The sequence below is a fragment of the Cylas formicarius genome, unplaced genomic scaffold, assembly GCF_029955315.1.
Source record: "Cylas formicarius isolate icCylForm1 unplaced genomic scaffold, icCylForm1.1 PGA_scaffold_3__17_contigs__length_32017465, whole genome shotgun sequence".
Lineage (NCBI taxonomy): Eukaryota > Metazoa > Arthropoda > Insecta > Coleoptera > Brentidae > Cylas > Cylas formicarius.
In genome coordinates this window covers 25,919,937-25,947,727 of record NW_026844326.1, presented here as the reverse complement: position 1 = coordinate 25,947,727, position 27,791 = coordinate 25,919,937, and the positions used below count along the sequence as shown (strand labels likewise).

At 33.8% G+C, this 27,791-nt stretch overlaps 1 protein-coding gene and 1 long non-coding RNA gene across 4 annotated transcripts in view; one reads left to right on the top strand and one right to left on the bottom strand.

Moving 5' to 3' along the window:
* Positions 1 to 223: 223 nt before the first annotated feature.
* The window catches only part of LOC132699258 (ankyrin repeat and fibronectin type-III domain-containing protein 1), a 107,313-nt gene continuing 79,745 nt past the window's right edge, over positions 224 to 27,791 (top strand). Inside the window, exon 1 of one of the 3 annotated variants that reach the window (XM_060665889.1) lies at positions 224 to 353. In XM_060665889.1, coding sequence (XP_060521872.1) covers positions 254 to 353 — 100 coding nt within the window. In that variant the 5' untranslated portion in view covers positions 224 to 253. Of the gene's footprint in view, positions 354 to 6,846; positions 7,162 to 14,977; positions 15,117 to 27,791 lie in introns of those variants that run through there. The other 2 variants (XM_060665887.1, XM_060665888.1) reach the window with 2 other exon arrangements.
* Positions 23,035 to 26,087, bottom strand: LOC132699564 (uncharacterized). Its single transcript, XR_009618518.1, has 3 exons — positions 25,710 to 26,087; positions 25,351 to 25,635; positions 23,035 to 25,199 (listed from the first exon to the last, which is right to left on the bottom strand). It is a non-coding gene; the product is annotated as an uncharacterized LOC132699564 (long non-coding RNA).

Genomic DNA, 27,791 nt, shown 5'->3' with positions numbered 1-27,791 from the left:
ATTATAAAGAAAATGTTTATTGGATCAATTTCCCATCATAAATACTTATAAAAAATACATATAGCTTAAATTTTTATTATCAAGTGGTAAATGGTAATGATGGTAATAAATTAATTTATGTTAGTTTTTTTATTAAGGTTCTTTCTTTTTGGTTTTTAGACGAGACCCTCTGAATTCGCGAATGCCTCGCTCGGCTAGCATAGACTCGATGGTGGAAGCCGTCTGGTCCGAAACGCCTTCGCCTTCGGAGCCGATGCCCGAGAAAAGATCCTCCTCCCTCAGGCCGGACAGGACTCTCGCGATAGTGTCGCCATCTGTCGGGCGCCGCATGAAAGGTCAGCGCGGCGTGAACGGTGAGTGATCGCGGAACTAAACGCGCCAATTGTTTCCCGACGCTGCTTAAGAACGTGGTATTGGAGGGGGTGGCGAGTATTTCGTTCGTGAATTAACGAGAGAGAAATGCGCTGCCGCCATTTGTCCTGATACGAAATAAAATTTGATTTTTTATTTCATCTTTTGTCTCTCTGTTGTCCGGATTTTTTGGAATTTATTTTGTTAAGTGTTCCAAATTATTTTCAGAAATACGCTAAGACAAACTAAAATAGTTGAAGCCTAATAAACCAAAAATTATTTTATATTTAAAAAAATAAATAGAAAACGAGCAGCAATCAAGAGCCAATAAGAACCTTAATATTCAGTTAATAAGCATCTACGTTTGTTGTCTGCAGTGAGTTTTATTTTTCCCCTATCTTGATATACAGCGTCTTGTTGAATTCATAATGTTTAATTTAATTAAAAAAAATTTTTTTTTAATTATTTAAAAATTAATTTAAAAAAATACTTGGCATAATAGTTACGACTTAATGTTCAAGCAAAACATTCCTAAAAATTTGGTATTAATTAATTAAACTTACCAAAACTACAAAGTAGTAGTATTTGACAACATTGTTGCGATTCTGGATGTGAGTTGCCTGCCGTAGTCAATTGCATGGAACAGAAACAAGAAAATTATACAGGGTGTTCAGATTTTGCTGGAATAACGTCTGGTCTCGATAAGAGTCGGTAATCTTTTAAATGTATAAGGATTTCAATTAGTGTTTCAAGTATATATAGACAACGCAACGTGAGAATTCATTTTTTTTTCAAATTCGGTCTAGCACATTTACGTATTGAAACATTGGCAATTAGTCTTACTGCTGTTTTTGGCATACGTTGTAAGAGTGCAGGAGTATAATAAACAGTTTTCAATACATTAAGTTGTCATATTAAAAATATTTGAGTAGATAATCTGGAACAGAGACATTCAACCTGAGGAAGCCAATTAAGCTTAGAAACCAACATGACCCCCAGAGGCTTTACAAGCTCTGTCTTGGTTTCATTTAATTTTAAGGCATTCGCTGAAACAAAGTTATATTATCCCTGTCCGTATGTCGCGAGATTATAGATGTATCATCTGCAAAAATGACAAAATGTCCATTTAGGACAGCAGTGGGAAATCATTTATGTACACAATAAACAGAACTGGTCCCAAAATAGATCCTTGGGGCACCCCATGGTTGACTAACAAAAGTAATGAGTCTTGCAGTGCACGTACTGTCTTCCATCAGTCAAAACTAAAGTTTTTGGAATAAAACATCAATTGATACACAATCGAACGCCTTACTCAGGTCACACATAGTTATATGGGTTTTAACTTAAGTTCTCTACTACATTCTCGATTCTATGCAGCAGAGCTTTTATAGTCGATTTGTTTTCACGAAAACCAATACTGATAATTATGCTGTTAGTCTGCTTGTATTGTAAACTATATTAACCATTAATTACTTTAAAATTATAATCTTTGTATTATAAACTATACCCAAATTTTGAATTATTTTTTGATTTTTATTTTTGATTGTTGTTTAATCTGTATGTGTTCCTATAGGTTCCATCTTTTTAATAACATTTTTCAAGATTAGTTTTTTGATATGCATCTTGGCTTTCGAGATATTCAACAAAATTCCGGAGACACTAAAACTCTCAGGTAAATGGCTCAAAACAAAATGACAGAGAAAAATTACATGTTTTTAATGGCAACATTTAATGGAATGGTTAGTCATATCGATACCCGAAGATATTCTAGTAAAACCTAAATCGCCGCGTATTAATTTCATAACACCATTGATAAAAATTCAAATGTTCATTCTCATACTTTATGTTATCTCAAAGCTTGTAAAGGAGGCCGAATGCGTGGAAAAATAAAAATACATATTTTTTTAAATGGCGTCACTTTTCCCAATGAAAAACTCTCGATTGTTGAATCTTTTAAATCGCCTGACTGGCATCGAAGGAAAAAAACGCTTTCTTTTCCACAATAGTCTGCTCCCGAATCCAGTCGAATCGCGAGATAAGACGTGAATCCGACAGAATCCACTTAAACATTTGCGAGCTTATTCGAAGGCTCGAAAAGATGGCAGGGGACTCCCTAGGGTAGCACTTCCACCCGTATAGGGGTTTTATACTGACTCGCCTGAGCCTTTAAGTGACTGTACCTGGGGTGCTAAGCCAGGTTTAATTAAGCGCTAGATTTATTTGTATTTATTTTCGATTTCGTTGGCTTAAAATCTTGGCATTTTAACATTGAATAAATTCAAGTACTTTATACTTACCTGGTCTTGGAAAAATAATTTTAAATTAATTTTTATGATAAAACTAAACCAAAATTGTAGCTATTTCTGCCATTAATATATCCAAAAATGTGTTTTTTCCTTTGTTCGATTATGTACGAAGAACGACCAATGACAGCTTTTTCTCCTTAAGAGTGCCGTCTTCATTGTTCATTGAAGGTAGGCAACAGTCTCGGCGAAATATATATATATATATATATATATATATATATATATATATATATATATATATATATATATATATATATATATGTATATATATATATATATATATATATATATATATATATATATATATATATATATATATATATATATATATATATATATATATATGTATAATCATTTATTAAAAAGCATTTAATAAAAAAAAATGTTATTGGTATTTATAAGTTTTTCAAAAGCTCTTTCTTTAGGCTAAATCCACCGAATTATTCATAACACTTTCAGTAAATTAACTATGTTTTGGTAATAATAATATGGAATAGCGTTTTTCAGAATTTTTAAAATGTACAAATAACCAGTATGTATAATCATAATAACGAAAAAAAAATTTTTTGGTTAAGTTTTGATTTGGGCTTCCGTGCCCTACCCTCTCACGCTGCACTCATCTAAGCATCTCCTCGTGAGTAACAGCGAATCCAGGGCATTTTGACAAGTCTACGAATTTTTATTTCTGGATCATGATTGTTCCTAATATAGGTCCATAAACATTTGACAAGCCATCCCCAAAGATATCCAAATAATGAGCAATCTAGAGATTGTGACCATATTTTTATAAGTTGTTTCTGACTTGTTTTTAATCATATGTGCTTAAAAGTTTCTTTTTCAGTAATTTTTTGAAGAAATTAACGAATTATATTGTGAAAAGATTCATTTCTTTCATGAAAAGAAACAAAGCACCCGGAGTTGATCGAATTACTGCAGATATGATCGTTGAGGGTGGGAAAAGATTGATTGGAACTAGTAAACAGTTACCTCCACCAGTGAAAAATGACCAGTGCATGGAATAACTCTAAAGTTATATTATTACACAAAAATTAGAAAACTACAGACCAATAAACCTGCTATCACACCTATATAAGATACTTATAAAGACAATTGCTAATAGGGTAACACAGAAACTAGATGAATACCAACCATACGAACAAGCTGGCTTCAGAAAGGGCTATTCAACATCTAACAACCACTTGATGATACTGATAGAAAACGAGTACAAATTTCCGCTCTATTTGGCATTAGCAGATTATAAAACAACATTCGACACAGTGGTTCATAGCGTGGTATGATGAATGATGAATGCATCAGTCTGTAGCTACATACTATCTCACCCAAAACGAATACACAAAACCAGTAAAAATAGAAAGAGGCGTTAAACACCTTGGTCCTGAACTGGTCGAACTATTGCAAACGCCTCAATAACCTACGATTTGCTGACGATATAATTCTAATAAATAATAACGTAAAGGAATTGCGAGAAATGTTATCAGAGTGGCGCACCGAGCCCAACAGGGTTGGTTTGAAGATGAACATTGGAAAGACCAAGTTGATGTACACTGAAAAAAATGTCACAAAGATAGACAACAGGAAAATAGAAAGAGTAACCTATTATATATGCTTGGGCCAAAAAAATCGTTCTTAATAGTAAAAAACCGAAGAAATAAAAAGAAGGCGAACACTAGCTTGGACAGCTTTCGGAAAACTAAGCTATATACCGAAAAACCCATCTTGCCAATACTTACATACGCAGCACAAACATAGACCATCACAAAGAAGAATATGATCATTCTAAGAGTCACGCAACAGACAATATAACTTCAATGCTGGGAAAGATAGATAAGAAAAAGAACAAGGGTAACCGACGTAGAGCACAAAGCCCTAAAACTGAAATGGGAATACGCAGGACATGTTGCCGGGGGAGAAACTAACAAAAATCAGACCTAGTTTGGAGGCCATGCGAATTTCGAAGAGCCAGAGGCCGGCCAATGAGATGGACGGATGATTTAAAACTAAAGAGCCTATAGGAGAAGAAAATGGGAAATGAAACTTCAACAGGAGTATATTCAAAAGTGGGCTTAGAAAATTCCATAGAAGAAGAAGAAGAACTAGTTTTGGGAACTGCTCACTTGGTTAATAAGAACACATTCTACAACCAAATAAAAATATTTTATTTAATAATTATTTTCTTATGAAAACCTTTAAATTCCACTAAAAATAAAATATGGAATTTAGTTAACTTAATCAGATTTTTAAAGAATCAGTCTGAATTACTAGGAAAAATGTCAGAATTTCTGACCTAAGTCAGAATCCTAACTTAAGCGAAAATTTATGAAAAATAAGTCAAAGGGACATTGTTGAATCGAAACATTAGACTTCTATTTTCTCAAAATTTCTGACTTTTGCCAAAAATTTGCCTAAATAAATTAAAACCTGTATTTTTTGGTTTACTTTCAGCTCAGTCTTATTGTCATCAACAATTTAGCAATAATATTGTTGAATTTATCTGTTGATAAATAAGTAGTTGTGATAAATTAATCACTTATTTTATTTGGCGCATAATCTTTCTGTCAAATTATTGTCAAAAATGAAAGAAAAAGAAACAATGAACATTGCGACAGATCCACAAAAGCGGCAGACTTCGCGCACGAGTTTACCTCCTGCTCATTAACAAGTTCTTATGTTAATTCTTAAGGCTATTAATTAAGTTAATTGGAACGTTTTGTCTTATTATGCGCCATTTTATCCGGGCCTGTTTCTTCGTTGGGAATTCTTGAGGACTTTACGCGTTACAAACACAATTAAGTTATCCGCCGAATAACAAGTTTTGAAGTACCTAGGACAAGACAGATAAGGTAATTAATAAAACAATAAGAAGGAAATAAATACAAAAATTGGTGCCATCTTCATTTATCTTAGGTTTTTATGAGATTTCGGCAACCAATTTGCGTTTGTTCAAAAAGTACAAAATGTAAATTTTTTTCGAAGAAGACTCGAACTAAATTTCAAATGTGCCATATTATTAGAAAAGTTTTTCAATTATTCAAAAATATTTACAATTACTTTTAGGAAGAGCAATTTTCTTTCAAAGATTTCCACGCTAGACACATTTTGCGCGTATATTTTTACATCCTATCTATAAGGTATACTAAAAAACTAAAAATTCATGATTTGTATTGAATTGTATGGATTTTTGGTCTGATTAATAGAAGAATATAAAAAGTCAAATTTCGACGTTTTTTTTTTTAATATGACCTATACTTGTAGGTTCAATAATAATGATAACGGTAATTGAAAATGGTAAACTCACAGGTCAGAAATTTTAATGAAAATGAAGAGCATTTTTATTCATTCAGATAGCCACCAAAAAGTCCAGATATCCCTTGACTTCTTTTTCTGTGGCTATGTAAAGAACAAAATTGATTATGATAGAGCACGAACAATTCAAATGTTAGACGGAAGGATAAATAGTTATTCACACAAAGTGTTGCATTACATCAAAGAAATTATGTAGAAAACAAAAACTGAAGATTTTACCAATTTTCTCAAAAAAAAAAGTAAAAAAAAATGTAATAAAATAATTAAATCTTAAGAAATTAAATGGAAAGTGTCATTAATAGCGTATTACTTCCTTTTGTAATATCTAAATATTGTGTTTCAAATATTATCTTAAATATCAATGAATTTCGACAAAGAACACTCTAAATTTAGAATACACATTTTTCTCGCTGTATTTGCGATGTAATTCATACAGAATTTTTGAACACTATTCAAAACTGTGTCGTAAATATGAATGAAACAAAGTAGAGTAACATTTTTTTATTATTTTTCAATATAATCCCCCTTAACTTCAATACTCAAATTTTGGCGCTAATCTCGTAGTGTCTGACTAAATAAAGGATTATTAAAAAAAGTTCTGAAAATTGAGCGGGCGAGCCGCTTCCGAGCACAAGATTTGGGGTTGCTTAACTGAGACTCGCGCTAGTTTGACCGGCCAGAACGAACTCTCGGTCCCAAAATTCGAATTACTTCGAGTGTGGGTTCCGTTAATCCATCGAACCCAAACGGTCGTTATAAGTATCACCTGCGCGATCGTCGTGGTACCAACTCGCAACCTGTCAGACGGAGAAGGTACCACCGCGTCCTGTCTTGCCTAGTTCGGTCGTCGCCTCGACAGTTTCTTGTTTCGCAGTCGGCCGTGCCCGCAAAGGTAGAGCTTTGTTTACGCGCCGTTTGTTTTTCTTTTGTTTCGACTCAAAACGGGAATTTCTTCGGGAGCTTCGGGAAGACGAGGGCGGCTGTGACAGGTCGCGATGCCCGTTCGAACAATAGAACATCTCGTACGGGATTTTGACAGGTGGCGTCTGTAGTGCCATTTGTGTGTAATTCACGCGTGAAGGGACAGGTGGACGATTTGAGGTTATGGCGGGTTGTTGATGTTGACGATGCGGTTTGTGTTTGAGGATTAAATTGCGCTTCAAGCTGAAGAAAAAATACGGTAAGTGTGACCTACGGGTCGCGAAATTGGTGAATTAGATGAATTGTTATGCGTCGAACGTGCCGGTGGCCATTCAAAATGCATTAAATCGTTCTTCTGAATTTCGCTGAATACCAATTAGTGCGTCATCGAGCGGCGATTTTGAAAAAGCGGTCCCGCGCAAATACGGGGTGGTCCGTGATCAATTCCAACAACAATACCGAGCCAAATGAAGATGTTTTGGTTAGTGCCGTTTTAGTTCTTGCACCCTGATGTACTCAAAAGCTTTCAAGGCCCGGTAGACACGATGCAATTTCTGCATGCATTTTTTCATGTAAATATTGCAACGTGCTATGACCAAATTGCATGAAATTTGGAAGATAAAATTACCAGCCAGTTTATTCCGAACGTGTGCGTGTAAATCGTAAGTAAGTGGACATCACGGAAGATGTCCACTTTACACGTTTTCTTCACTTCACACCACTGGGACAAAATGGGTTAATTGAAAAATATATTGCCAACTCCATGAAGTTTCAAACGGCCCCTTGAACTTCCTTTGTTTAACAACCCTGTATAGCGGGTACTCTGGTCTGATATGGCTGACGGGTTATCCTAGAGCTCCCATTTCTTAAAAGAAGGCTTGTCTTCAGGCTCCTGGCGCCAAATCTGCATCACTGATCTAGTTTTTTTTCTGGCTCTTTGGCAGTCCCTCGGTGGACCACCATAGCGATGTTCTTTGGACTTTTGACTTCTCCTAACTTTCAATGGTTGTGTATCCGGAATGTCAATAAAATTTTGTATTTTGTAAAAGCGAAATATTATTTATTGGGGTTTCTGAAAATCAACGGACTTAATCACCTACTACTTTAAAATTCATCATTTAGTTTTTTTCTCGATTACAGTTTGTATTCGTATAAAAATACGAAATAAATCGTAAGCGGTTGACGTCACAAACGTTTCCTTTTGACGAGTATAATTGGTACCGTCTCACACACGGTTGATTAATGATCCGAGTTTTTTTTTTTCGTTGATCGCGAAACCAGTTTTCAATCAAACAAAATCGTTTTACAAAACAGAAAACTATAACGAACACTGTGATATGGAATTAACGCAATAAATAGCATATCGCGGGAACTTTTTCCCCCCCAAAATCATCGCGAAACTTTGTACCCGTACTTGCGAACGAAAAATGTTCGAAATAAAAGTTACGGTTATGTTTTTCCGGGACAAAAATCCGCTAATTTTTCATCCGGAGTCGCGAAGTCGCACAAAACGAAATTTCGAACGTAAAAGTTTCCGTCCCCGGCTGCCTACCCTAAATAACTACGAACTTTTAACGAGTGAAGTAGGGAACGCTAATTATGTAAAGGGACCACGTGACTACGTCGCGTCGACCAGATGCGGAGCTTTGCTTTAAGATTATTGTCGTTTCTACGTCGAATTTGACCGTTTACTTGGTGATTTTGCGATTTGCAAACTACTACTAAATTATCACAGGTTATATATACTATAAGTTGAGAAATTCTACGAGGTTAGTGCCAAAATTTCCCGGCCTGGCATAGATGCAGTTCCAGTATCACGATAAAACTTTGTCTCTTTTTAAATATGTATCTTAGGCTGCGAAAAAAAAATTGACAGCATTTTAAACAAGACGTGTCCGAAAAAATGTCGCACATAACGCAAATTGAGTAAAGAGCAGTGATAAAGTTTTTGACAAAAGAAGGGTTAGCACCTAAAATTATTAAAGAAAGGCTGGGTGGTGTGCACGGCCAAAGTTCTCATTCGTATTCTGTAATGAAAGAATGGGCGAAATGTTTTCGAATGGGGCAGGAGTCCCTTGAGGATGATTCAAGAACTGGTCGACCAGTGGAGGTCATAACGGAATAGATTGTTGCGATTGTGGAAGAGGTGGTATTGAGTGATCGACGTTTAAAGGTCAAAAAAATCTCAGAAATTACTAAACTTTCTGATACAAATGTTCCTCGAATCCTGCATGATCATTTAGGTATGCATAAGGTTAATGGGTTCCTAAAAATAATAGGGTATTTTCGGCTATTCAAAAACAACGCCGTGTCAAGTGTGCGCGGTCTTTTTTGGAACTCTGTGGATCGGAACCGAAGCCTGTGATAGAAACTATTGTGCCGGGAGATGAAACTATGGTTCTCCATTATGACCCTCTATCGAAAAAAGAATCAATGGAGTGGCGTTGTAAGAAAATTCGGAGTCTGCCATTCAACAAAAAAGGTGATGGCCACGATCTTTTGGGATTGTGAAGGAATTCTGTTGATAGATTTTAAAGAAACTAATACCACTGTCAATGGTAAATATTAGGCTACATTATTACATAAATTGCGAGAATGCATACGTGTAAAACGTCGAGAAAAACTGACCAGAGTCGTGCGTCTTTTGCACTATAATGCCCCTGTCCATACTGCTGGTGTTGCACAAGCTGCCGTTTTAGAGCGACTATTATTTGTTTAGATATTTGAAAAAGGACAAAGTTGAGTTAAAAGAGGCTGTTTTAGATCATTTTGCAGACAAACCAAAAATATATTTTTTCGAAGGGTTTGAGTTGCTAATAAAGAGATGTAATAAGTGTATTGAAGTTAAGGGGGACGATATTGAAAAATAATAAAAAAATGTTACTCTACTTTGTTTCTTTCATATTTAGGCCGGGACATTTTGGCGCTGCCCTCGTATCTTGGAAAGGGTCACGTGACTGGATAGAAGATAGGTTGTTTTCACTTAATAATGTTGAACTTATTTAATATATACAAAAACTATTGTAATAGTTCATAATTTTGTTTCAAAACGTGGACGATGCTTGAAAGGGAGTGTAAAATTTATTTTGTTCCGACCTTCCGATGTTTTCCACCCAATCCACCGAAGAACTGACCGTTCCGTTTGACATTTCAACCAATCGAAACATCACACACTCAGCGGACCGTTTAAATTTGAAAATACAAGAAAATTGTAAAAAAATTCTTACATTCTCAAGTTCACCTATCACCTATTTGTGTTTTGGGGATGCAATAGTAGTTTACGTAATAAGTTCCGAAAGTGTCATTTTCCTGTCATTTATGAATCCAGGGCAAGTTTCGTACGATACATTTTTTTATGATAAAATATCTGTGGGTGAATTGCCTTATTTTTGAATTTTATCAGCTATATCAGTCTGGACAGAAAATGGCATTTCTTTAAGTCAAAATGACTGACATGGTTTCGGTTTCATGGTGTTTTTATCTCTAATTCAAATCTTATCTGTAACAATCAGTTTTGATTGCTATGGTTTTCTGACCCGTGGTTTAAAAATTTCCAAAAATATTACATAATTTAAATGACTCGTTAGTTAGAAGAAAAAATCCATGTAGTTGTTATTTTTGGCGGGGCTAATCGGAATTATCAGACTTCCTGACATTCGTGTCTTCGATAGACGGTTTGCGGAGTGGACAATGTGTAGAAAATATCTTCAGAAAATCATGTCAAAATTTCAAATACGGTAAAAGATGCCCTTATGTCTGAATGGCTCAAAATTTCTGGATACAATAAGGTGCAGGTAGTAGCTGGAATGGCAGTAAATCCTCAGCAAAGCACTAAGCAGGTAGCTGAGACATACAATATTTCATGTCTTCTGTTATGAATATTTTAAAAAGTGATAAATTCCATCCTTATAAGATGAGCATAATCCACGAAGATCCTCACACGCGATTAGAATTTTGCGAGTGATATTGAGACTATTGCACAAAAAAATGACATGACAAGTGAATGAAAGCATTTTTTTTTTTGCTTTTTTGACTACATTTATTTTTAGTTCCACATATCTTCAAATGATTGAAGATCAGATTATTCCGCTTATTGGACGTGCTATTACTGTTTCCACAGGGGCGGAACACCATTGGTAGATTATTAGTATTTGGCATAACCAGGAATTTCATTTAAAAAAAAATTGAATCACTTTCAGAAATAGGCCAGAAAGCTGCGTTAATAGTGCCTGGAATTGATAAAAATCGCCAATAAATTCGAAAAAGGTGCATCGCAGGCCAATAATCACATATATCGTCGGATTCGTCTTTTAAAGGTCTATATGGAAATGCAAAAATATACAGGGTTTAATTTTTAAAAAATGAGAAATGTAACATTTTAGAAAAACCGCGTATTTCGTAAAAATATTTAAATTTTGAATATTGTCTGAGAAAAGTTATTATTTTCTAAAATATGTTACACAGAAAAATATTTTAAAAGTTGATATGCAACATAGCAAAACCCTTTCCAACATAACCTGAAGATGGATGGCTAATAATTGTGCATTAAAGATCGATACATATGATTCTTCGTTTATTTATTTATTGCTTTAAAAAAATAATAAAATCTAGGCATTTCAATTAAAAAAACAATTATTTGACCACCCAGTATGTGACAATACTGTACTCCACAACTATGATGATAAATATGCCAATAAAAGATCGTCACACATATTTATCACCTTCTTCTTCAGACACAAACTTTCAAAAAAGTGCCTGTTTGAACAATTTCATTGGACAAACTTCCATTTTCCACTATCTAGCAGTCTTCAAACTGCAGTTTAGAAAACTAATTGTGTTTAAACTTAGGCTAAAACTTGTCAAAATATCAGTCTATTTATTTCGTTACTATGGAAACCAATTCCAAGGCGACCAGCATTAAAAATAACAATTTAGTTTTATAAGTTGCATTTTGACAGAGGGTTTGGCTGTCTGTGAATTTGCGTTCTACCGAAAATCTCTGACCTACTCTTGGTCCTACTTATCGGTTTTTGAAATTTGTTTATTTTTGTAGACTATTTCATGAAACGCGATATAGAAAATTTTGTTTAAATTGCTTATTTTTATGTTTTTTAAGATAAGGTTTTTTAAAAGAGGCATTTTATCATGTACTCCTTTTTTTATTGTTTTTCGCGTAACCATCGTTCAATAATGGCAGTAATGGCAGTTGCAATTTATATCGTATTTAGTTGTAATTACTGAGCTAATTACAGCCAATTTCTCATTGAGGCTAAAATGTATTAAAAACGCGTCAATATTTGAAATGCTTTTACTCTTCTAATTGCCAATCCTCCTTTTATGTTACTGTTCAAAGTAATATCATAAAGAAAGAAATCCGAAGCATCAATACGATCTTTGGTTCTACTTGCTGCAGGTCTCTCTGCTGCGGTTGAATATCTTTGGCAGATCTCAACTAATGTCGCGGAAATTTCGATACCCCGCAAGAACCTTTCGTTCGTGATTTAAGATAACGTCGATTTTGACATCCCTTTAAGCGGGTCGTCTCTTGTCCAGACAAATCCTAAACCCGATTAATTTAAAAGTCGACCTTTTTCAATGTTCGTTTTGCCCGGATTTTTATTTTCGGCACGACCGGATCATCGAAAGGCCCGGGGAAATGGAAACCGGGAGACAATGTTTCGGGTGTCAGTGTCCTTGTCCTCCATACATTTAAAACGGCGTGATTCACATACAGGGTGATAAGGAAAAAAGCAAGCAAGAAATTTCCAGCAACCAAGAATAGGTAAAAATCTAACGATCCAAAAGGGGTCACAATTTTGACATCATTAGATAAAGCGTTTATTTCTTTTACTAACTAAATTGTGTAGAATAAATAAATCCAATTTCATTTTGCAAAAGAAAATATTTTATTATGATTATAAGCAATCGAATTTTCATAAATTTTTGATTTAGTACAGTACTAATTGCCGAAACATATTTTTATTTTATGATATTTATGATAGCTTTTTCTATTATTCTTTGTAACAAAAGAACGTCATTTCAGGGTAAGTCATTTTCTTTTAGCCATTCTATCACAAACGTAATTGGAAAAGGATTGAATTTTAACTTCAGAATTTTAATATTAGTAATAGTAAAATATCTATTGCCCAGTGAACGCTTTATATAAGCAACTCATTTGAATCAATTTCAATAAAAAAAAGTTTCTTATTAGTAAAAGTTGCTTACAGGGAGTGTAAAAATACTTACCGTTAGGAAAATATTTTTATTTATTTCTTTTGCTGACTAAATTGTGTAGACTAAATAAATTGTTTTTTTTTTTGCAAAAGAAAACATTTTATTATAATTGTCATACAAGTGTAGTTATTAATTATGTTTAAAAGAAAATGAGCAATCAAATTTTCATAAATTTTTGATTTAGTATTGCCGAAACAAACAAAAACAATTACATATATTTGTTCATGATAGCTTTTCTCTTATTCTTTGTAACAAAAGAACCTCATTTCAGGATAAGTCATTTTCTTTTGGCCATTCTATCACCATATCAAAATAGTTTGTTTGTCATCCGACGTTTTTTCATTTTCCTCAACGGGAGTAATTTTACTTTCTACTTAAAGATTTTCAGTATCTGCTAAATTACAATCAGTAAATAAGATTTTTTACAATTTCAGGTTATGTTGTTGTGGACAGCTGATTTTAGTTTTGAATTGGCCTAAACTTAACTCAAATATTTTGAGCTAAGAAAATAAGTTGCTTTTATAGAACAGTTGAACTAAAAAAAGATGCTTGTAGAGGGGTTGCTTATAAAGAATGTTACTGATATTCACACAAAATTATTAACGAATACAATTTTACTTTTTAATTAACTGAAATTTTTCATATTACTGAAATTGTATCAGAGATCAAGTCAGGTAGTACGTTTTGAAAAGTCCATTTGTATTTTTATATATTTTGCAATTATTGTAAAATTGTAATATATAATATAATATCTTATTATTTTATTTATTTATTTTATTTAAATATTTATTTATTTAAAACTGTTTTGGTTTAATACCGATTAAATTTTGTTTTTCTTTTTTCTTTTCAATGGTTATTTAACGGTGGACGACAACACTAGTTCTTCTAATCTGAAAAATTTTCTTTTTCTAGAACGTCGAAACTTCGTTTGGATTGCAAACAAAGATAACAAATTAACGCTTCTCCCGACCGAAATTTACTCAGCACAAAAACCGAATGCTTCAAAACTTGTTCGCGTTCCTCATACGGCTTCCGATAACATGAAGGTGAAGGTTTTTTTTGCGCTTGACGGTTTGGGTCGACTTTTTCTTTGAAGGGGTCAATTAATTTGGGCCGCCTCCGGGTGTAGATAATTACTCTCTCTTTTGCGAAGGAAAAAGCGGACCATATAATTGATTGGCCCGTCGATTAACTAGGACGAATTTTCTTTTCCGCCCGATGGTTATCCAAGTTCCTGGAAAACTTCGCTTATACGAATGGAAAACCAATATGCCTAAGTGTACGGATATCTTTAAGGTCTCAGAGTAAAAGAAAATATAGGTCGCGAGTTACTTAGATGGATAGGTAGCGAAAAATATCGAGGAAAACCGAGGAATTTAATATTTTTCTAATATTCTCAAATATGGAATTCCGGAAGTTGGAAATTGTGAAAGTCAAGCAGTAGAAATTCTTGTTCGGAATAGTATAGAAACAAAGTTACAAATTTATTTAAAAATTTAATTTTAAAAATCAGACCGAGAGTATATTTTTGAAAACTGACAAAATTTCATCATCATCATGGAAAATATCGTTGTGTTCTCTAATAGACAAGATAAATAAGGCAAGATAGGTCAATATCATGATAATCATGAATATGTTCATCCCATCTGAATTTGAAATCCTGATGGACCTCCACGAACCAGCCTCTACATAACCGGATCGTAGATGACTATTCGCAACGCTTTTAAAAGATAATTTGTGGTGTGTCCGGCTATTGTTTAAAAATTCCCAGGTCGTTCAGGACCTTGACAGGACGCCGTCACGTTCTCGAAATGCCTATCCAAACCGTTAGTTACGTTTTACAGGCTTGTAAGTACATGCTGAAGGCACATGCCAAATCTCCAATTACAGGATTGAAGCATGAAAGTGCGCATCAGTTTTTTTTTTTAAGTAAAACCATTAATAATTTTTCGTCATCAAATTAAGTGGATAAACTAACAGGTGAGTAATTTCTTTTGGATATATCGGAGATATAAGGCAGAACTTTTATTTATATTTCAAATGGATTAAGCAAATTTACATCAGCAGAGAAAGAAATCTGCAAAGAATTTGATGTTTCGTTTCGTATATATCGATCAAAGTTCAGGGCCAATATTTTTGGGTTTCTAGAATTTATATTCAGCAAGTTCAGCTCTCGTATATCATTCAGATTTTCAAGCTTCAGATTAATCCTCCATCCCACAGGGTCATGTATCCATGTCAGAGGTGGTTCACTAACATCGATAAGGCCTTTTGACAGCTTCTGCCAGCATTCTTTCGTAGTGGAGGTTCCCCATAGATGCCGACTAAAACCCTTTCACTAATTAACCACCTTTTCTCAGCAAGTCAGTCTTGCTCTGAGCCAGTCGTCCCAGCTTCGCAGGTTTACTTCGAAGGACAATTGGTGGTTTATCGTTTTCTTTTTTTCCAATCGTATCCAAATTTCCTTTTCGTTTTTTCCATGACACATTGTAACATGTGTTTTCAAGGAAACTTCCACCAGCTACTGTAATGCTATTTACAAATTTTCCACAGCCGACGCAGGCGAAATCCAGACGATTTGTAAATAGTAACATGTTGAAATGCTTTATCTGTTAACGAGCGAACGTGTTATATTGCTTTACTTAATTAATGATTATTTAGCTAGCGTGGCTTGCGACGATGCTCTTGATTCTCGCAATGTTAATAGATCTGTAGATTTCTTATACAGTATTCTGTACTATACTCTTGAACTTTTGTTCCGGTTAAACATTTTGAATCTACAAATTTTCCACCTTGGTTTAAGTTTAAGTTAAGCTGTTCTTATCTAAAATTTTAATGCAATTTCGATGTTTTCATATCCTGATAACTACTTAGATAACTTTTACTTTTTGATTCTTGGGTATGCTAGGTAGCGGGTTAATTTTTTTCATAATCCAAAGTGTTTTAATTGAGAACCATATCCTCAAAATAGTCGCAGCTGAATAAATTTAAAAATTATCAATAATTTTAGCTGTGAGAATAATTGAGCACACGTTTTTATTAACATTTCATGATTCGTGATAATCGCCGTATGCGATTTTCTGAATAAAACGTACCTAAATGCAATTTTACTATGACCGCAATGATTTATTTAAAACAAATGAAAACCTTTAAACAAACAAATTTATGATAGGTTGGGCTCTTTGATTAATTAAAATGCAACTGGACCTTTTAAGCTGAGTCACTGTAAATATTAACAGATGTATTTTAAAAACATGGTAATGTAAACAAATCATAATTATTCTCGAAAAAGGAAAAGTCTTTCTTCACGGAAACGCTTTGCCGGCGTCCCTCCCGCGCTGCCCCGAACGCACCGATACGATTTGGACAAATACGGCCATCTCTATAATTATCTGTGCCTGAGCGACGAAACGAATCTTGGCGAATCTGATAGCCGAGAAGTCTAGCGAAATGCTTACGGAATAACCTCGGTATGTAGCGGCGGTTTCCCTTCGCGTCCGCAGCTCTTTCGCTTGGGAATATGACAAGAATCGTAAACCTGCCTGTCCGCAAGTGCAATGCGAAAACTCTCGCTGGCTGTGACGTAGGTGAAGTCCTGTATTGGCGCGTTTACTATGTAAATGAATGAAAATAATCGGAAACTGACCCGAGTTTTGATGGACTTTGAGTATTTTGAATAGCTAATATAGCATTTTGTTTGGATAGTCACTCGTTATTTTCATTTAATGTCAACATTAAATCCTTTTAGTACTTAGTAGTAGTAGGGTAGGTGGGGTAAAAATAATACTATTGCAATCAAGTTTGGCTTATATTATTACCTTGAAATACATATACTAATTAAATATTGTGACACATAAATAGATATAACTAGCGAACAAAACGATTTACTTGTAAAAATTTGTGTTTTACGGCATTCTACCATTTTAAATATACAAAAATCAACAAATACTTATAAACTAGAAGTCCCTATTTTATATATATTAAAGAACACATTAAAAAACAAAAAATATATTAGGCATACATAACAACTATTTATAGGTAGTAGGTAAATAATAATATGTATTTATATGTACCCTCGTATGTACATAATATAAAAAATACATATTACTACATATACTTAAATCTTTATTTTACAATTTTACCATACTTTCTGGTGTTCGGTTCTGGCTGGGGTTCTAGAAACGGATTTTTCTCTAGAATTTCACTTGTGGCATTCGATGTTGCTCAAAAGCTCAGACAATACCTGCTGAGCTTTTTTTTGGCATCTTTGGAATGAAGTGTTTTTGATCTAGATAATCCTGCTTCTGCTGGTGGCTTCTGGATAAATAATACTAGGGTGGGAGCAGCAGTTTTTTTTTAGAATCTTTTTTAAAGGTTAACGTAAAATATAAATTTTATGGTGAACTTAATGTGTTACTCAAGACAAAAAAAAACGTAATAACTCATTTTGTAAATCTTTTTCGTAATCAGTTTTTCTTCTCTTCTCGAACTATCCACTCGTTCCGAATAGTTCGGGATACTAGATCTTTCCCTTTGGGAAAGAGATGAAAACTACATTTTCGAGAACTTACTTTTTCATCCAAATAGTTGTTATTGCACTCATACATGGCTCCAAGCATACCTAACTATTTTTTGATGTAACTTATCCCACTGAAAAGGTAAAATAAATGTATTTCTTACCTTTACCTATATTGTTATGTGTAATATTTTGAGCTTACCTCCTAACTAACAACACCGCTAATAAGCAGCACGAACACAAAACTTTTAAGTCTTTGTTTAAGGTTAAAAATACTGTTTTTCTCAGTTCTCGCCACTCAACCACATACAATTTTAAAGTATTTGTTAAATCTTAAATCTTGTCCATGTTTTTTTTGCAGAAATACAATTAACACAATCATAAGCGCACCACTCACTAGTTTAAATTATTTTAATTGTTCAAAGAACACAAAATACAGCCGTTTAATACGCCTTCAAATGCATTGATAGAATACACAAAAACCGTTAGAGGACTTCGCTTGCTTCACAAGCGACCACGTGCGATCGATAATTTTGGCGAACGTATGTCTTATGGGATTGGGCAATCCTATTAGGTTTACGATTCTTGGGAATATGATACAAGTTACAGAGTATGGAGTAGCAAAGAAAAACAAAGAAGAGATAGCAAAACAAGAACAACAAAAAGACAACCAAAACAACCAGGAAATAAAAGAGAAAAGATTTAAAATTCACCTCCTAGAGGAAGAAACAATAAGAGATTTGTACAGACGTAGACTTGATGAAAAACTAATAGAGTTCAATTTTAATAATTTAACAGACACTTACGAACACGTGAAGAAGAGCATTAAAGAGGCAGCTTATGAAGCATTAGGAGAGGAAGACGGAAGGAACAAAAAATATACAGAAGAACTTAGTGAGGAAGCTATTGCAGCTATTCAGGAAAAAAAGCGCTTACACCAAAAATGGCTCTGTACAAATTCGGGAGAAGACCTACAGAAATATAAGGACAAAAACAGAGAAACAAAAAAACTAATTAGTAAAGAAAAAAATGAAAAATGGGATAGACTCTGCCACAACATACAACAGTATACAGGAGGTACAAGATGCTCGGAATCATGGAGAACAATAAGATCTGTCAGATCAAATACCAAAGAGAAAGTCAATATACAGTTTATCAAAGAATGGGAAAATTATTATCAACAACTACTAACGGAGACACGACCACAATTCTGGCAACAATTAACATACCAAATACAACCTAACAACAATCTAAAGCATGTAACAATAGAAGAAAAAGAAATAATAAAAGCCATTAAAGAATTAAAAAACAAAAAATCACCAGGGCCAGGGGGGATAGTGAATGAACTTATTAAGTATGGGTCGGACAAATTATTCAGAATATTGAAAAACATGTTTGAAAGGGCAATAAATGGAGAAACGTTACCAAGGGAGTGGAATACGGCATATATAAGCTCTATTTTCAAGAAGGGGGATCGTAGGAAGTGTACCAACTACAGAGGAATTAGCATTATATCAAGCATGGGAAGACTATATGGAAAGATAATCAAAAACAAAATAGAAGATCAGATAATAGGGAAAATAGGTGAAGATCAAGCCGGTTTCACGGCAGGGAAGTCATGCGTTGATCAGATATATACGGTAAGGCAGACTATCGAAAAGAAAAAAGCTAAAAACAGAGACATCCATTTAGCATTCATAGATATAAGGAAAGCTTATGACTCTATACCCAGACAACAACTTTGGAAAGCAATGGAAGATATTGGGATAGAAAGAGAACTAATAAAAGCCGTAGATACAATGTACAAGAACAACGAGTTGTCGGTTAAAATAGGTAATAGGTACACAAATCGATTCACAACATCAAAGGGCCTACTACAAGGATGCCCTACATCAACAACGTTGTTTAAAATCTATCTTGAGAGGACGCTAACACAATGGAAACGAAAATGTCAAGGTATGGGAGTCCCAGTACGCGACGACCACTTATACACCCTAAGCTTTGCCGACGACCAGGTGGTCATAGCCCAGGATGAAGACGACTTGAGTTACATGCTCAGAAAGCTGAAAGAGGAATATGAGAAGGTAGGTTTGGAAATAAACTTCGAAAAGACAGAATATCTAACAACAAAAGAAGGGGAAATCGAAGATTTAGAAATAGATGAAAACAGAACCGTAAAAGCAACAGACAAATTTAAATACTTAGGGTGTATAATAACAAAAGATGGATCAACAGAAGAAGAAATCAAATCTAGACTAGGTCAGGGTAGAACATGTATAAAACAACTGAACTCCATTATATGGAACAAGAAATTAACAAAGAAAACAAAAACAACAATATTTAAGACAATAGTAGAAAGTATAATTACATACGGAGCAGAAACTTGGCTATTGAACAAAAAGAACAAATCTAAAGTAACCGTCGAAATGGAATATTGGAGAAGGTGTTGCCAACGAACACGCATGGATAGAATACGTAACGCAGAAATCAAGAGGCAAATGAATGTAGACTTATTAACTACAATAGCAGAAAAACAGCTTAAATGGTATGGTCATGTCAGACGAAGTGACGATAGACGGTGGATAAAGAAAATGACAGAGTGGAGCCCTATGGGACGTAGAAAGAGGGGAAGACCCAGAAGATCGTGGAGGGATGAAATAGATGAAGCCATGGAGGAAAGGGGGTTGGAAGACGGAGATTGGAATGACAAAGATGAATGGAGAGTCTGGTTGAGAGAGGGAAAACGGCGCGAGCTGTAACAAACCTCATATATATATATATATATATATATATATATATATATATATATATATATATATATATATATATATATATATAAGAAGAAGAGAAGGACAGTAACGGGGCTACTGGTAACACACAAGCAAACTGTTAATTATTAGGATCACCCCAACTTCGATGGATCGCCGTAAAGGGAGCAATAAAAGATGTTGAAGCTCAAAGCAAAGTGGCAATTTATTGTAATATCTAGCTTTCGCCCATGGATACAGGCTTCATCAGGACACTAAGTCATATAGAGAACAAAAAAACACTTCATCAGAGTTAACAATCTAACCAAAAAATAGTGAAAAAAACTTACACAACACGCCTCTTTCAACCTCTACATATAGAGAGATGACATTGGTATATAAAATAAAGTGTTTCGCCCGTTCTAACTATCAACATAACACTCGATGGATGAAATTTATGGAAAAAATTTACAATTGTAAAAAATATTAACATCCACCACAACGTTACAAAACAAACCCACTAATATAAAACGTTAAGGTCAATAAAATATCCGGATTGATAAAATATTAAAAGATGAAAAAAACAGCCGATTTGTTGCAAATGACACTCCGTATTGTCGAGAAGGAAAACTAAATGTGCGGGAACTTATTCACAATTCGCAAACAACCTAAAAAAAGCCACAAACAAAAAAACCAGTCAATGATACCAACTGTACAGCCAACCATAACATATGTAAAACACCGAACAAGGGAGGGAATTTCAAACAGAATTCTTTCAAATATGCACCCATTGTACACTATTTATATAACTATGTTTACATTATTGAAGTTAACGTTAAGGGTAATTAGAAACAATCTTTTAGGAACGGGGAGAAAGAAACAAAGAAAGGAAACTGTTTTTAAACATTAATAGCAACAAATTTAGCAACCCACTACAACCTGACATTATCAAAAAACACTGGTAGCTTATGCTTCGCAGTACGACTCTGATTAAGAAGATAGGTGTAGATGCTACTAAGACCCTCAACATCCTTCTTTCTGTTGAGGCTATTACTACAACAGTTAATATAACACATCTCTAAAAACTTACGTTTGAAGAGGTTCTTTTCACTCTTTAATACTACCGCTTCATCGTACATGACACTATGTCCGGTATCATTGACATGAGCACTTGACAATTGTAAATTTTTTCCATAAATTTCATCCATCGAGTGTTATGTTGATAGTTAGAACGGGCGAAACACTTTATTTTATATACCAATGTCATCTCTCTATATGTAGAGGTTGAAAGAGGCGTGTTGTGTAAGTTTTTTTCACTATTTTTTGGTTAGATTGTTAACTCTGATGAAGTGTTTTTTTGTTCTCTATATGACTTAGTGTCCTGATGAAGCCTGTATCCATGGGCGAAAGCTAGATATTACAATAAATTGCCACTTTGCTTTGAGCTTCAACATCTTTTATTGCTCCCTTTACGGCGATCCATCGAAGTTGGGGTGATCCTAATAATTAACAGTTTGCTTGTATATATATATATATATATATATATATATATATATATATATATATATATATATATATATATATATACAGAGTCTCAGTCCTGATTCGTTAAACTAAGGAGGGGCATTCTCCTAGGAGCGAATATTCATTAAAGCGGCAAGGATAGAGCCAACGATACGAAAGTAGCTCCGAAAGCAGCTGACTTTGACCTTGGTGTTTAATATTAAGGTCGTTTCAAAGTTTCCCTCGTTGCTCCGTGCAGGTCCATATTTAATCCGTATTCTTTTCCGCGTACGGCGTTTGAAATACGGGAATGAGGCGAATTCCCGGACGTATGCGGGTAAGTGTGCTCGGAATGAATTCGTTTCTCTTCGTCGAATCGGGGGTAGTGGGATACGCCTCCGCAATTAAAGCGCAACCATCCCGATTTGCATAATTCATTTAAGCGATGTCGTCCGAATTTTCTCGATCGGATTTACCCGCGCCAGCGAGATTGCGATGTTTGCGAATCGAAATAGGTTATTAATTAAAGTTTCTCGAACGCTTTCGGCATCGAATGTTCCCATCCATTTCGGCACTCAAGTCGAGGCTTTCGCGTCAAAGTAAAACTCCTCAATCGGAAACTTTGTAATTTTTGACGCAAAAAAATTACGCTTTGAAAGTTGCCAGCAAAATTGTTTTTCTTGTTCACTTTTTGAGAGTCGTTTGTTTTATTATTATTAATTTATTATAAAAATCTATTTTATATAATTGTAGTGAGAGTTTTTTTCGATGCCCAGTGAAACTATTGACGATAAGGAGTCTATCAAACGGACAAAGTTTTGTGAGCTTTTTCGGTAGACAATTCAGATTTTTTAAAAATTCCATCACTTACATGATGTTTCGTAAAAAACGATTTTTGTAACAGGATAACTCTGTTAATTTTTTAGACTTAACTATTACAAAAGCGCCAAACAAATTAGATTTTTCAATTTATAATAAACCTTCACACACATAACAGCTCAAATCACCCTTATATACACAAAGTGGCTGCATTTTACTCTTTTATACACAGACTTCTTGATACGCCACTCTCAACAGAAAATTACAACAAAGAAATTAATATCATTAAACAAATTGCGCTGAACAACGGCTACAATCCGTCTATTATAGATAAAAATAAATAAAAAACAGATCCAGACAATAATAAGCTATATTTATCCGAAACCTAATACAGAACACGAACAATTTAAAACAACAACAAAATAATAGGAGAACCTATTGAAAACAGTTTCAAAATATTTATCAAAATGTGGTTTAAAAATAGCTTTCAGCACTAACAACACAATAGGAAAATTTTTGAAAAACAATAAAACGAAATGGCCAGAATCTTAAAAATCGGGTGTCTACAGGTTGAAATGCGGATCTTGTCCTAAAATTTATATTGGACGAACAGGTAGAGCCATAAAAGAGAAACAATAGTCTAGATTCTAATTATGCTACACACTTAAACACAGAAAAACACATTTTTGACGACAATTTTGATATATTACACACATCCACAAAAAGTAGAAAATTAAATTTATTGGAAGCCATGGAGATTAACAAAATGAGACATTCAAATTTCAAAATTAACGATTAATTAGATTTATTATTGAACTTAAATTCCCATAACATTAATTAAGGTTGTATGGTCATTTTTCGGTATATATAGTATGGTCTGTGTTCATAGATATAAAAAAGTGACCAATTGCTTTTTAATGGGATTATCCAAGGGTGGTCATTAACATACAATGCAACAAGGTTATTACCTAAAGTTTCGGAATTTAAATTCAGGTAAAATTGCGATCCGTAATAGAAAATAATTTTTTAGCTACCTGTGTTTAATATTCTTTGGTTTGGTATACTACTTAGTTTGAGTTTATTAATAATCATTCTTATTTCGTGTGTAATACAGCGTGTGTCGAATCGTGTGTGAATTATGGAAAATATGTGAGAGTCTAGTATATCTCAGGTGATACTCCCGCCCAAACACTATTCTATTGAGACTAAGGAAGTTATAAACAATGTTTATTTGACTCTCATTCTGTTAAACATATAGAAAAAGCAGAACAATCGTATATCCATATTGCAAATAATATAGAACAAATAATAATTAGAACAGGCGATGATAGCGATAGTGATACTGTGAATAATTTTAAGTAATTTAAGTGGGTAATAAAAATAATTCGTAATTTTACTTTAGATTTAACCATAAATACATACATAAATAAATAAATATTATTAGTATCTTTCCTAACAAAACCCCAAATAATTAAATTCTAAACAAAGTACGGACCTGTTCGGCCATATTTCATTCTTATAGCTTGCCGGGGTCTTTCCTTAATTCGTATCAGTTAGTCACTTTCTTATATCTATGAACAGACTTTAGCAGGTAGTTTGTAATTATCACATTTGATAAAGACACGGTGTTGTCGAAACAATTGTCATGTATAAATATATAATTTCGTGAAAATCTGAACTTTTAGTTCTTATTTATTTTGATAAATGGATTTTCGTCAAGTAAAAGCCACCTCAGTTCAACCGATTTTGGTATTTTAAATTGACAATTTTTTTTTTGCTATCCATCTGGTGCTATCCAATTTTTATTCGGTGATTGATTTGTGAGTTTAATTTACACCTTGGTTACCCAATAACAAGTTGCAATTAACTTAAAAACTAACAAAAAACCCTTAAAAGTCAGAAGGAGATACAATATATCGCTCTTTTAATCAATACGACTAACAATCTGGAATGAATTTTGTAATAATTTTGCACGCAATTCCTTTATACTTTATTTTGGTATTGATTATAACATGTAATATACTGTAATTAGTTTTAGGTGTACTGTTGATGGCAATTGTCCTGCAAACTTAACATACCAACTCAATGTTTCATTGTCAAAGACTATATTACACAGGTCAAGAAAATTAAAATTTTTGATAGATATTTTTATTTCTAAAATTAATTTTATATGACTTTGGCTGGTAGAAAAAAAAACAATATTTCTAAAATGATTTATTATTTTATTCAGTAAAAAGTGAAAAAAAAAACCTTAAGTCAGACTTTTTTGAGAGAAATTTTTGTCTTTATGCCAGAAAGCTGCCTTGTCCGGACTTTCGGCTGTGTGTTTTTAAGGGCATATCTCGCTTTAACATCCAGCAGTGGTGGTTAAGCTCCATCTGCATTCGTATCGCCGTTCTATTTCTTTAACATCCTGGTGAAACCTCTTTCCCTGTTCTTCGCTAACTGCTCCAGGATTTTCAGGAAAGGAGTTCAAGTCTGGAAACAAGAGATGCACTTCAAACTCATATTGCAAATTAGACGATGAAACAACATATTTTAAACAATACTTTCGTTGTTCTACTCCTCAGAGTTCCCAAGAAACCTATCAATTACTTCTTTAAATAACAAACAACGACAACAAAAATACCTTCTTTTATGTTTACATCAGATGTGGCTGTAAATATTGTTGCAATACACTAGCGGTCCTTCCTGAGAAAAATATTGACATAACTTTGCCAGGTGCCAGTAAATGATTGTCACAAAGTCTGGACGCTAACAATTTGCATGCATCGTTTGGAAGGTGCGGGCTCTCTAAAATCTGGTGTGAATTCTGAGTCGTCTGGGTCGGAATTAGATTCCTCTGAGTCTAACGATATGACGTTTTCTAGTTCTTTTGGGGCGGTAAGTATCGGTACATCTGGCCCATGAGGAACTAGTCGAATAGTAGAGTCAAGATTGGGATACACAATACCATAGAAATACCAAAGCTTAATCATTTCTTCCTACCTTTTTGGCCAGTTGCTTAATGATTCGTATGAGGAGCCCAGGACTTGTCTTGGTCTCCAATTTTCACACCAAATTAAGCGTGGTATGCATTTTTCACAAAAGAAGTTATAGTTTGCCTTTTGCTTTACTACGACATAACTACCACAGATATAACAAAAGTTATTTGGATTGCGAGCACAATGTCTTCTTTCATATATATACGTTGCAGACCACTAGAAATACACAACTAAGACAACAGCCTCGAACACAGTACTATGACGACCAATACAACCAAACTACGCAAAAACAGGATGCAACGCTGTATTGACGCTTCTGCGCCATTTCTGTTGCTTTGCAGATAAATTTAATATTATCCAATGTTGCCAGATCACATTTCATTTCATAAAAATCATGCCTAACATGGAACAAACATATTCATGTCATAGGTGTGTATATTAATAAAATAACATTTTTAAGATACAGAGCGCTATAAAAAAAATGACGTGATCGAGTAAAAATATGGCGTAGTAGTTGTTTGTATATTAATAAAATAAGATTTATGAAATATAGAGCGGTATAGAAAAAATGACGTTTTAGATGACGCGATGAAGGGCCCCCAAAAATATACAAATAAGCAAACACCATTCAAACATCAAAATCACTGTAGAACTGTGTTATTAATGATTTTGACGTCCTTCCGTAACCTTCTAAGTTGTGGACATAAGTATCAGACTCCGTTCTTAGAATATAATTGTGAAGTTAAGGAATTGCTTTTGAATTTTTTCAATGATCTGCATATTTAGTATTAAAGAGGAGACCAAATTATGCGACCGTAATCAAGCTTTGGTTGCCTAAACTCTCTCTGCATGCTCTGTCCACGATAGGTCTATTATAGGTACATTGGAAATCTATTTCGTCAATTGTTTTAGCTCAAGGCGTATGAGCGGGTATTTGTATTTCATTGCTATTGCGTGAACCACTTCACAACTACAAGAAAATTGTATCCATCTCGTACAATAAAATGTATTATTAAATCTATTTTTATTATTAAAATCCCTTGCGTTAATCAGCCTTTACTGTGTGGCAAATTTGTGAAGATATCTTGCAAAAAATGTATATTATGCTTACATTATATAGGTATTAGTGTTCAGAATTTTCTTCAATTTTATTGTTTATAGTTGCTTGTAAGTTTTATCATCAGAAAACAGACTCAATTTTTATTTATTTTAAAAATAAAAAAAATATTTAAAACTTTTTTCTATATGTCTTTAAATAACACAAAAATAAATAAATAAACGAAATCGATAGATTTCGGTTTTTTCTGCGTGTCTTCGGAAGTGATGGGAAACTTTTAGTTTTCTCGACCTCACGTTCTAAGCCTTTACTTTTCGCAACTTTTTTCCAATTTAACCATCCCTATCTTGGATTAAGAATCAAATATTTTAGAATATATTTCATATCAAATGTAAGTAGCTTATTCAAAGAAAAATAGTCTTTTTACATATGTAAATGGCATGCAGTTATACTTACTGACATTGAAATCTAACCAACTACCTTTTGAACACTTTAATATGTTATTAACATCTTGTTGCATTAACTTTGAGTCATTTTCAGTCTCTATATTTCTGTATATTTTCATGTCATACGCACACAGCAAGACATTTCAAGGCTTGGTGCATATTATTCATGAACAGTACAAATAATAGTGGGCCAAGTGGGCGAAATTATTACTTTTACCTGTTATGTCATTTACAAAGTTTTTTAAATTTACTTTTGGAATATTAGAGACAGGAATTTTGGAAATTAAGTTCATCAAGGGAATTTGCTGAAAGTGCAATGCCAATAAGAAGAAGAGGTCTGATTCAAATGTCGGTTTCCGTTGTGGCTTTGTTTTCGCAAATATGAGGACGTAATTACAAATTTTTCCTCGGATTTGAAAAGTACCTGCTCATTTCCACTAAGCATTGTAAATGTAAGCTTTTCTATCCTATTTAGCTAAATTATTCTGTGGTAATTCCATTCTTGCCTTTTTACTTCCGTGAATTCTTGAAACTTAATACTAAATAATAATATTTAGTTGTAGTTTTTCCATTTCCTGTGACG